Below are 12,500 nucleotides of genomic sequence, written 5' to 3'. Positions count from 1 at the left end.
CCACCCATTTAGTCTAAAGCTGTTTAGCCCCACCCATTCAGTCTACAGCAAAGTAGCCTCTCCCATCCAGCCTACAGCACTTTAACCCCTCCCAGACCTGCGAACTACTAAATTAAACTATCCCTTTAAAATCCTGACCTGAGGTCACTCACCTTTCTCGCAGTTGCGTCCTCCGAACCCCAGGGGGCAGTCACACCTGAAGGAGCCCCAGAGACTTACACAGGTTCCACCATTCAGACATGGGTTATTGATACAGAACTGCCGCTTTGCTGAGCATCCTGGGAAAAGAGAAGGGTGTTTAAATGTAGGACACGGCACACATGCATGAACATACGTCCCGGTTACCTAGAACCACAGCAGAAAGCAGGTCAGACATTAAACTGGGTCTACAAGGTCACTAAGGCCATTTAGACTGACTTCCTCAGAGCATCTTAAAGGACCCAATATCATGAAAAAACAAATGTTATGTCACTTTAACAGTTTGTGTGACCTCACAACAACCAATACAATTAAAGATGTCTGTCTATTCGGCCTACAGCCCTTAGCTCCACCCACTCTAGCTTACGGACTTTCAGCTAAGAGGGCCTTCTGAACGGGGCACAATGTAGGGCACAATGTTAACGCCTCCACGCTGTAGACTGGGGTTCAGTACCCCACCTGGGTAACCACCCTACACTATACCAATAAGAGTCCTTGGGCAAGACTCCTAACACCACCTTGGCTTGTGTAAAATGCCGTAATGCCGTAAATGTAAATGATAAGACATGTATCTGCCCGTTCTGCACACAGTGGTTTAGGAAGTTATATAAGAAGAATTTTACCCAGGGCTGTTTTTCCAAAGAGGCGCAGCCAATCAGAACACAGCTCATTTGCATATGTCAGTGTTAAAGGCACACCCTGTTAAATGAAGCTCTGTAAATCGGTACATGAAGTGGACTTCGAGGAGAAAAGCAGAATGTACGAAATGTCTGGAACAGCGCTCCACCTGGCAGGGTGCCATTGTTAGCGATGTAAGCTGCCATGTCCATGTTTCTGCTGTCGATGCGCAGGTCCTTCATGCAGCCCACGAACTGTCTGTTCTGGATGGGGAAATCCTCGGGCAGCCGCGGAACTCCGCCCAGCAACAACGGACCGGTCAGATCCAGTGACCTGTGCAAGGAGGGGTCGATCAACTCTATTGTATTTGTACAGCACCTTAAACAGCAGCTTTAAATGTATAGGTCAGCAAACAGTGAATGGGAGTGAATGGAGCTCAACGGCTGAAAATGAGAAGCTGAAATAGTTTCTAATCACCCAGAATTTTCCTTTAATTTTAGACAGCAGGAGGACGAGTTTCACTAACCAAAGAAATCTCACCGATACGTTTCCCTTTTTCTACAGGCTTGGGCAGCAGGGGGCGGGGCTTTACTGCTAGAGTGATGATTGATTGGCGAGCGGAGCAGCTCATTGGCTGTTCGCGGTCACTGACGTCATTAAAGTTCATGAGGCGCCAGTTTAAACTCCTGTAACTCGAGTTTAAAAGCTCTTAAATATCACAGCGGTGTTAAAGTGTTTCGTGCTGCTCGGGAAATGAAGGAATTCTTTACATTAAAATGTTTCAGCGTTTATAAACTATGATTTTGCTCGGATGCTCCATCTTAACCCATTCATTCTGGACCTGCCTGGGAGCGCCCTCTGGTGTCTGAGAAGCCCGGAAGACATCGCAGAGCGGGAATTCTCCTCTCTACAGGTTCTACAGTCTGGAATACCAGCTTGGTTTACGTCTTCTGTACATCAGCCTTGTAGCTAAAACACCACCCACAGCTACACACACGCAAGTCACATCACCACCGCAAACTAGCCAGAGTTCCTTCTTACTTCTTGGATCCTGATTGGCTGCCCTGAGCGGAACATGAGTAGTTGCCGATCACATAACCAAACCGAAGAGCCATTGAGGTGTCACAGTTATCCACCGTTACCACGACGACCTTATGGTCCGACGGGCCTTGGGGTAGGCCTGCCTGGTTCAGGATGGGCTGAGAGAGAGAGAGCGAGGGAGAGTGAGAGAGTGAGAGAGAGAGAGAGAGAGAGAGAGAGAGAGGGAGGGAGGGAGGGGGGGGTGATAGAGTTGATTATAATTTGATTGCAATAATGTTCAATAAAAGTTTTCACTCATTTTTTTAGTCAAATACGAAGTGTGAGATATTTTAACACACAAAACAAAAACTAGCTTGATTTTCTTGGAGCTCTGAGAACTAAACTGCCCTCTATCTTCTGACCTCAGAGCAGAAACCTGTAACACACTGCAGATGACATCACGGTTTGATTTTTAAACAGGAATAAAGTCCAGTGATTAACTGCACCTTTACTTTAAAACAGAACGTTTGCACTGTACTATACTCCAACATGTTAACATGACTGTGAACCTTATTGTTCCACGTTCTGCTGGACTCTGTCTGTGCAGTAACTGGTCCTGGACCAGCCTGGAGAAGCAGTCCAGCAGTTCAGCTGATCCTCTTGTGTGGAGCCACAAATCACATTTGGAATATCTGGAGCTGAAGGTCACAGATTAAGGAGAACTGAGGGCCAATTTTCAGTCAAATACGGCTCAGAGAGCTGCTAAAACCGGACCCATTGGAAAGACGCACACGTCTGATGGCTGTTAAAAATAAACCCATTTGGAAATGCACTTCAGTAATGGCTGCTAAAAAGGGATCCATCAGAAATTAGATATATTAAACGGCTGCTAAAAAGAGATCAACAGCAAACACACTTCACTGATGGCTGCTAAGTAGTGATCCACCAGAAAATACACATAATTAATGGCTGCTAAAAAGGGATCCATCACAAGCACACTAAGACAGGAATCTCTTAGATCTGCATTGTACTGAATTCCTGCGCTGGCCGAACCGCAGACACCCCACAGTTCCTCACATGCAGCGTCTAACGGAGCACTTTCTGCTCTCCGGGTATAAATAGCCGCCTGATTGTTGTCTGGAAGCCTCTAAAAATACACACGAGCATAATTATTGCAAAGGCTGCAGATCCAGACTGAACACAAGAGAGAAACGCCTGCAGTCTGAGCTTAAACTGGAGCTTTGAGCAACTTTGGCAGCTGAAAAAAGAAACTCTGAAAGTGAGTTTTTAAGTCAGTGAGAGCTGCTTACGGCTTATTGTACTCAGAGCACATTTCAAAGGTGAACCTAGAAGAGCTGAGAAATGAAAAAAACCGTCTCAGTTATTCAAACCATTTGAAAATCCAGCAGAAGATTAATTCAAACAGCAAAACAACAACCGCAACACTCGCTTCACCAACAACCGCAACACTCGCTTCACCAACAACCGCAACACTCGCTTCACCAACAACCGCAACACTCGCTTCACCAACAACCGCGACACTCGCTTCACCAACAACCGCGACACTCGCTTCATCAACAACCGCGACACTCGCTTCACCAACAACCGCGACACTCGCTTCACCAACAACCGCGACACTCGCTTCATCAACAACCGCGACACTCGCTTCAACAACAACCGCGACACTCGCTTCACCAACAACCGCGACACTCGCTTCACCAACAACCGCAACACTCGCTTCACCAACAACCGCGACACTCGCTTCACCAACAACCGCGACACTCGCTTCATCAACAACCGCGACACTCGCTTCAACAACAACCGCGACACTCGCTTCACCAACAACCGCGACACTCGCTTCATCAACAACTGCGACACTCGCTTCATCAACAACCGCGACACTCGCTTCATCAACAACCGCGACACTCGCTTCAACAACAACCGCGACACTCGCTTCACCAACAACCGCAACACTCGCTTCATCAACAACCGCATCACTCGCTTCACCAGCAACCGCAACATTCGCTTCACCAACAACCGCAACACTCGCTTCACCAACAACCGCAACACTCGCTTCATCAACAACCGCAACACTCGCTTCATCAACAACCGCAACACTCGCTTCACCAACAACCGCAACACTCGCTTCATCAACAACCGCAACACTCGCTTCATCAACAACCGCAACACTCGCTTCACCAAGAACCGCAACAGTCGCTTCATCAACAACCGCAACACTCGCTTCACCAAGAACCGCAACATTCGCTTCATCAACAACCGCGACACTCGCTTCATCACCAACCGCGACACTCGCTTCATCAACAACCGCAACACTCGCTTCATCAACAACCTTAACACTCGCTTCATCAACAACCGTAACACTCGCTTCACCAACAACCGCAACACTCGATTCACCAACAACCGCAACATTCGCTTCATCAACAACCGCAACACTTGCTTCATCAACAACCGTATCACTCGCTTCATCAACAACCGTAACACTCGCTTCATCAACAACCGCAACACTCGCTTCACCAAGAACCGCAACACTCGATTCACCAAGAACTGCAACATTCGCTTCATCAAAAACCCAGAAGACATTACAGAGCAGCATTTCTCCTCAACACATTCTCTATTTGCAACACCTGTGGGGGCCGTTAACCTTGTAATCGTGAAACACTGTAAGCGTAATCAGGCACAGGCACCCCTGAATGAGATCAGGGCAGCAAACACACAAACACTGACCATCTCCTTTATGAACAGTCCACTTCAAAGATTCCATCATAATATAATAATATGGGTCACTGAACACACAATTCTCCACTGACCACCTTCCTTTACTATCAACACCGAACATCTACTGCATCTTCTGCTCCATTAAAGTGGAATAATGTGGGTCAGTAGGACACACACACACGCGCACACACACACACACACACACACACACACACACACGCGCACACATACACACACACACACAGACATGCACACGCACACACACACACGCACGCACACGTTCACACACACACTCACGCACACACATACACATTCACAGACACGCACACGCATGCACACACACACGCTCATATACACACACACACACACACACACACACACACACACACAAGCACACTTTATTCTCATGTGCTTTTAATTCTGTTGTTCTGTTCCCGTGTCTGAAGTCTGATCTGCCGTCTTGTCTCTGCCAGACAACATGACTTTCCTAAACATTTCCCTTCAGATTTGAGTTATTTTTTAAATGTATATTACACTGAAGTGTCCGGGCTGTGCAGTGGCCTCCTTGAGCCAAATAAATTCATCTAAAAACACATTTAAAAATAAATTAATATCAGGTGTCTGAACTTTACTGAGGAGTGTAGACTGGAGTCAGACGCACAGCCTGGAGTCAGACGTACAGGCTGGAGTCAGACGCACCGACTGGAGTCAGACGCACCGGCTGGAGTCAGACGCACCGGCTGGAGTCAGACGCACAGCCTGGAGTCAGACGCACCGACTGGAGTCAGACGCACCGGCTGGAGTCAGACGCACCGGCTGGAGTCAGACGCACAGCCTGGAGTCAGACGTACAGGCTGGAGTCAGACGCACCGACTGGAGTCAGACGCACCGGCTGGAGTCAGACGCACCGGCTGGAGTCAGACGCACAGCCTGGAGTCAGACGCACAGCCTGGAGTCAGACGCACCGACTGGAGTCAGACGCACAGGCTGGAGTCAGACGCACAGCCTGGAGTCAGACGCACCGGCTGGAGTCAGACGCACAGCCTGGAGTCAGACGCACAGGCTGGAGTCAGACGCACAGCCTGGAGTCAGACGCACAGCCTGGAGTCAGACGCACAGGCTGGAGTCAGACGCACAGGCTGGAGTCAGACGCACCGGCTGGAGTCAGACACAAAGCTTAGAAGCAAATGCATAGACTGGAAACAGCCACCCAGCCTGGAATCAGACGCATAACATGGAATCAGGTGCCTAGCTTGGAACTAGACGTGCAGGTCATAATCAAAGCGTTTAGACCCTGAAATGTGATTTAGAATCAAATGAGTAGTTTAGAATTCATCCACATACGCACACACACAAATCTGAAACCGCTAACACCACCGAGTAAAGCTGACCCATGTGACCATGGATACGCCCCCATGTCCAATCACCCCACAACAGCAGCTGGTATAAACAAGGCAGGGGTGACAAATCACACCCCGAGCTGGAACACAGACCTCTGAACTGTGTTGTTTTCACTGACGCCTCACTTGGGAACCTCCATCAGCGCGCCATTCCAAGACCGGACTACAGGTCCAGTTTGGAGCGCCTGAATAGGAACACGGAAAGGGACGCTTCTGCTGTTTACTCTAAAATACAAATTACAGCCGAATGAGCGAGAAAACAATCGCGGCTCAGTTCGATCTGATGTATGACTAATGTTATTCTCTGAGCTCCATTCTGGGCTCTAATGCTTCACTAAAGCCTCCGAGCAGGAGAGCACAAAACCCCCAGCTCCCGCCTGTCCGTCACCCGCGCACGCACACACGCACACACACACAAACACACAAACACACAAACACACACACACACACACGCATACACACACACGCACACACACGTACACACACACATACACAAACACACACACACACAAACACACAAACACACACACACACACACGCATACACACACACGCACACACACGTACACACACACATACACAAACACACACACACACACACACGCATACACAAACACACGCACACACGCACACACAAACACACACGTACACAAACACACACGCACACAAGCATACACACACACGCACACACACACACACGCACACACACACACAAACACACACGCACGCACATACACACACACACGCACACACACACATACACAAACACACACACGCATACACACACACGCACACACACGTACACACACACATACACAAACACACACACACACACACACGCACACGCACACACACAAACACACACATGCATACACACATATACACAAACACACACATACGCATACACACACACACACGCATACACAAACACATACACACACATGCACATGCGCACACACACACACTGAGCACACATACACACACACTGACACAAACACACAACTTTCTGTGCATGTAATCGGTCTATTTTAGGCCATTTCATTAAGTTAAATTATCTTGATATATTGGCAGATAATTTTGTTTCAGTCATACAAAAAGTAAAATTACCTGCCAATATACTGAAAAAACTTACTTAATAAAATTACTTAAAACAATATAATTACATGGTTCATTGGTGAAATCTGGCAACCCGAGTGTGTGTGTGTGTGTGTGTGTGTGTGTGTGTGTGTGTGTCAACACTGCTGACTCAGCCAGCGTAACCCTGAGCGCACACACTGCTCCGGTAAATACATGTTTACTCAGAACTACATCAAACATGACCTCGGTCTATACAGCTGAGTGGCAGGGAATCATGGGAAATTGAGTTCACCTTCACCTTTCCGTCACACACTCAGTACCGCAGAGGGAGACGGGGACAGTCTGAATCATATGACTGACACCGTCACCACGGCAACCCACAGGGCCATAACCCTGACTCCATGCCAGAGCTTCTCTTTCTCTTCTTTTTTCATCTCTCTGTCTGTTACCCTTCCATTCTGTCACTCACTCTTTCTCTGGGCAGCTGTGTGGATGACGGTCAGTGCCTGTGTGTGTGTGTGTGTGTGTGTGTTTAGGTATGAATGGAAGTGTGCGTGCATGTATGTGTGGGTCAGTGACAAATAAGGCTTTGAAAAAGATCATTTAAACACCCTGATTAATAAGGATGTGATGTATATGTTCCTGTAGGAGTCTATTTGATATGTTTTACGATTTGATTTATAGCTTTTATAATGCTATACATTCCTTTTAAAAACAGAATTACCAACTTTACCCCCACAAATTCAAGATGTAGCTTAAGACTGTTTATCAAAATGTGTCTAAACTAGTGTTTTTACTTGGATTCAGGTTTATACTTAAACTCTTTGAAAGAGTTAACATGACTATTAGAAATTGGCAATATTTGTAATTATCATTATAAAGTGATGTGCAAACAGGTCAGAACTTCCCGACTCCCTCACCTCTCATGTACTGAGCTGCAGCCTGAGGTCAGTCAGTCCAGTTTATGGTCAAGGGAGCAACATCAGACTGTAATGAGTTAATAAGTTAATGGGGAAAAGAGAGCAGAAGGAAAAGCCAGTCTCTTGGGGTTAGGTGTTAGCCATTAGCCTAGTACGGAGTCTAGCTGGCTCTCCGTGTGTGCCACCTACAGTGCTCGTCGCTCCGCCGGCTGCTTCAGCCGAGAGGCCTACAAGCCGAGAGACTCCGCCGCACCTCAACTAAAACCGACAGAGTGAACGGCTGTAGTATTTACTAAACTCCAGCAGCGTCTGACGCTCAGAGAGTGTTAGAGGCGCTCAATCATTAGATTCACTTCAGCTGTTAAATACGATCCTTATTAAAGTGAAGGGACATCCAGAATAATATGCCACTGCTCATCTCCAAAAGGTTTACTTCAGCATCCAAAATGGGTTAATTTGGGCAAATATATAAAACTACAATGCACTGTGATAAATACAGAAACTGTCAATAATCTTAACCCTACCATGATATCAATATTCGCCATACCGCCCACTAGTAATTACTACTAAAAATAACATAAAATTTTATGGTTTGCCAGCCTCACCACAAGTGCTACTGACCTTGGCAGTCACTGTGAAAGTCTCTTTTATGGCTCAATGCCCTGCCCACTCTTTTACATGCATGCCATAATAAAAGTCCTTTGTTGTTGGTTGTGCTGCCCGACATCTGAGCAAATAAAAAATTACAGACAAAAGTTTTTCTATGATTTGAAACGTTTAAAGCCGCCCATATTTTCAGAGCACAAAGTTTCAAACATACAAATCACGCCAAACTACTTTATTCACTTAATCTGCATTTATGTTTGGAAGGACACACTGGAAAAAAACTGGACAGTTTAGTTTCTGGGAGGCATTAATGTGTAAAATGGTCTTATTGTAAAATGTAATTTTTAATATACACTGTGTAGGATAATATATAAACATATAAACATAGAATAATATGATATATGAAACTATTTACTGAATTATTTAACAGGAAATGTGGGTGACTGTGAATGTGTATGTGTGTGCGTGAGTGTGTGTGTGAACGTGTGCGTGCGTGTGCGAGTGTGTGTGTGCACGTCTGTGTGTGTGTGTGTGTGTGTGTGTGTTGTTGGGACGTGGGGGTTTGTGTGTGGGGGTCATTTAACAATGCTAAGCACAGAACACACTGATACCACCAGTCACAAACGCACAAACGCACACACACACACACACACACACACACACACACACACACACACACAACACACAACACACACACACACACACACACACACAGACACACAGACACACAGACACACAGAGATCTTCCAAGAAGCTGTATTGCCATGAGGATGCCTCAGGGGGCGGGGTCATTATTCATGCAGTGGACCAATCAGCTGAGAGACTGTGCTGGAACATATAGGTCAGCCAGACAGGCCTCTATACCACTAAAGCCCATTAAATTACACCATAAAGCCTATTAGAATTCACCATATAGGCCACTAAAGGTATTCAGGGCTCCTTAAAGAGGCTTCAGTAGCTCCAGGCCTGTTCGCCGCTCGAGAAAAGAACAGACACAGATCGAAAGTGGGCTGTGGAGCTGCATCCATTAGTAACACTGGGTCAGAGGTGGGAACAAAAGCCTGAACCCTCAGTGAGGGAAAAGCAGCCTCAGCAGAACTTTGTTAGACCCCATTCTTTTCCAGAGTTGAACTAAAATGAAAGGAATGTTTTGGTAAAAAGTCAAATTCACACAATTTCCACTAAATCCAGACGGAGTAAATTAGCTTAGGCACGTTTAGGGTGCAAACGTTGCTTCTTTAGTATTAGCACTGGAGCTGCAAGGCCAAAATTGCTAATAAACACTAGAAGTCAATAGTCACCCAATCTCATCTTTTCTGTGAATATGTTCCTAAAACTGCTCTAAACCTTCTCAAACCACACCCAGGTCTTCAGTAAGGTGGCACAGACTTGTCGATGTGGTTTAGGACACCACTTCACTTAATTTGAACTATTAACCTGAAGAAAGCATCACAGTGTAGCTGAACACAAAAACCGGAAGGAAGGAACTGGAATGGAGTGTTTAGGTCCAGCTTAGATTTTAATACTACGATATCTGATGATAAATATATGATGGGTGACTTTTGCTAAGAACTCTATATTCATTAAGTTTCCAAAATTCAAAACCTGATTAAAAGCTCCAGAGAAAACATGACCCCTAACAACCACCTGGAAGAGCTGGTAGCCCCCAAATCTGCCCCCATCAGATAAACAGCACTGAAAGCTTTGATCTCTGAGAGAGAGGAGAAGATCAAGCTGCTTCAGATCTGAAAACATCCACAGGTGTTTCTGTCCATCCTTCCACTGTGAGAAGACCACTCAGCGCTGTGGGTCTGAAAGGACGTGTAGCTGATCAAGAAGAACCTCACTGAGAAAAGGAGACGGACACATCAAACAAAGAAGCTGGGCTATGGACTGACCGCCCCACAGTCCAGACCTCAGCACCACTGAATGGGTTTGATCATCAACCAACTTCTCAGACTGAGCTTTGGAGACGTGTCTGCAGGTTCTCTGAGGAGCTGAAAGTGAGGCTCCTGGAAAGACTGGAAGCTGGAATGAAGGTAGAGAGGGACTCAGTGGCCCTCACACAGCGGAGAGTAGAGTGAGCTGTTGAGAATTCTGGGTATTTTTCTGTTAAACGTGTGTTTTTCTGAAAAATGAAAAAACTTAATATTTTATAGCTATTTTGAGTGGAAGTTAAAAGGAATGAAGAGGGGGTCTCTAACTTCTGCACATTGCTGTGATTTTCCAGGAGATACGCAAGTTTCTTTCTAGACACAACTGGAACAGTCCCCCAGTCCCAGCTCCGCTGTGTGTGTGTGTGTGTGTGTGTGTGTGTGTGTGTGTGTGTGTGTCGCATGCCACCGTTATCATTCACACTGAACTGAATGCATACACTCAGGGGGGGTTGCCTGGCAACAGCATTCTGATGCAAAGTGACTTCCTGAAAGGAATGAAATGTCACATCCTCTGTCCTCTGTGTGTGTGTCTGTGTGTGGGTGTGTGGGTGTGTATGTGTGTGTGTGTGTGTGTGTGTGTGTGAGAGACTGCCCCCCCCCCACCCCCGTGTGCCCTGATTGATATTGAAATGAAAACTTTAAAAGAACAGACATAGTTGCTGTCTGGGGTCATCTAACCCCAACAAGACTCAGATGATTCTTTACATAAACAATTTAGTGAATCTTAAAATATCACTCAATTCAGTTTGATTCTTTTGACCTCAGCGTGGCTTTCGATCTGATAGACCACAATATTCTCCTAGAAAGGTTAGAAAACATGGTTGGAGTCACAGGGACGGCCCTATCATGGTTCAGATCTTACCTATCAGAACGTTATCAGTTCGTCAGTGTAAACTATTTATCTTCCAATTATTCAAAAGTGAGATTTGGAATTCCGCAGGGGTCTATATTAGGGCCATTATTATTTACACTATACATGTTACCGTTAGGCTCAGTTATAAGTAATCATGGCTTAAACTTTCACTGTTATGCAGACGATACTCAACTGTGCATGTCAGCCAAGCCTGATGACCAACACAGGTTAAAGAAAATGGAGGACTGTGTAAAAGACGTGAAAGGCTGGATGTCACGCAACTTCCTCCTATTAAACAGTAACAAAACAGAGGTTCTCCTTCTGGGTCCAAAATTAGCAAGAAGTAAATCACCAGATTTAATCTTAAATCTCGCCGACTTTCCAGCCGCACCTGGATCAGCAGCAAGAAATCTCGGCGTTATAATAGATTCAGATTTGGTCACGATTGGCCCCTCCCAGTCCTGTCCATGTGCTTGTATTGTGTTTACTTCCCGGTCGTCCACATGCTTCTTTGTTTTGTTTTTTTAGTCCTGCCCCCTTGTTTCATGACTCCGCCCCTGATTGTTTCCACCTGTTTCCTGGCCCTGGTCTGATGTTAGATGTGCCGATTGTTTGTAGGTTTGTTTTATTGTGTTGTTTGTATGTTTGATTTGTTTGAAGCGTTTGGTGTTTTTCCCCTGTGTGCATTTGAGTTATGTCTGACTCTCCATCTCTCCGTGTTGGCTATTTGAACCTGGACCGATTCGACCATGACCCTGGATTTGCCCCAAATAAAAATCGCTTATCTCAGCGCGTGTGTCCGCCTCATCGCTCCACATCACAGATTTATCATTCGATCAACACACAGGCGGCGTCACTAAAACAGCTTTTCTACATCTTCGCAACATCACCAAGATCAGAAATGCCCTGTCCCTGCGTGATGCAGAAACACTAGTACACGCCTTTATTACTTCAGGGCTGGACTACTGTAATGCGCTACTGTCAGGATGTACGAGCAGGAATTTAAACAAACTCCAACTAGTCCAAAACGCCGCAGCCAGGGTCCTCACTAAAACTAGAACATCTGATCATATCAGTCCAGTGCTATCATCACTTCATTGGCTGCCTGTTAAATTCCGTTTTAATTTCACGTTTAA

The 12,500-nt window shown here is 46.0% G+C and overlaps 1 protein-coding gene across 4 annotated transcripts in view; it reads right to left on the bottom strand.

Moving 5' to 3' along the window:
• celsr2 (cadherin, EGF LAG seven-pass G-type receptor 2) overlaps positions 1-12,500 on the bottom strand; it is a 134,006-nt gene that overhangs the window by 53,764 nt on the left and 67,742 nt on the right. For all 4 annotated transcript variants that reach the window (XM_037532528.1, XM_037532529.1, XM_037532530.1 and 1 more), the window contains exons 7-9: positions 1,858-2,015; positions 986-1,149; positions 153-278 (exon numbers count right to left, since the gene is read on the bottom strand). In XM_037532528.1, the coding sequence (XP_037388425.1) occupies positions 153-278; positions 986-1,149; positions 1,858-2,015 (448 nt within the window). The remainder of the gene's footprint in view (positions 1-152; positions 279-985; positions 1,150-1,857; positions 2,016-12,500) is intronic.

The sequence above is a fragment of the Pygocentrus nattereri genome, chromosome 21 (genome assembly GCF_015220715.1).
Source record: "Pygocentrus nattereri isolate fPygNat1 chromosome 21, fPygNat1.pri, whole genome shotgun sequence".
Classification (NCBI taxonomy): Eukaryota; Metazoa; Chordata; class Actinopteri; order Characiformes; family Serrasalmidae; genus Pygocentrus; species Pygocentrus nattereri.
This window is presented reverse-complemented; position numbering and strand designations above follow the sequence as displayed.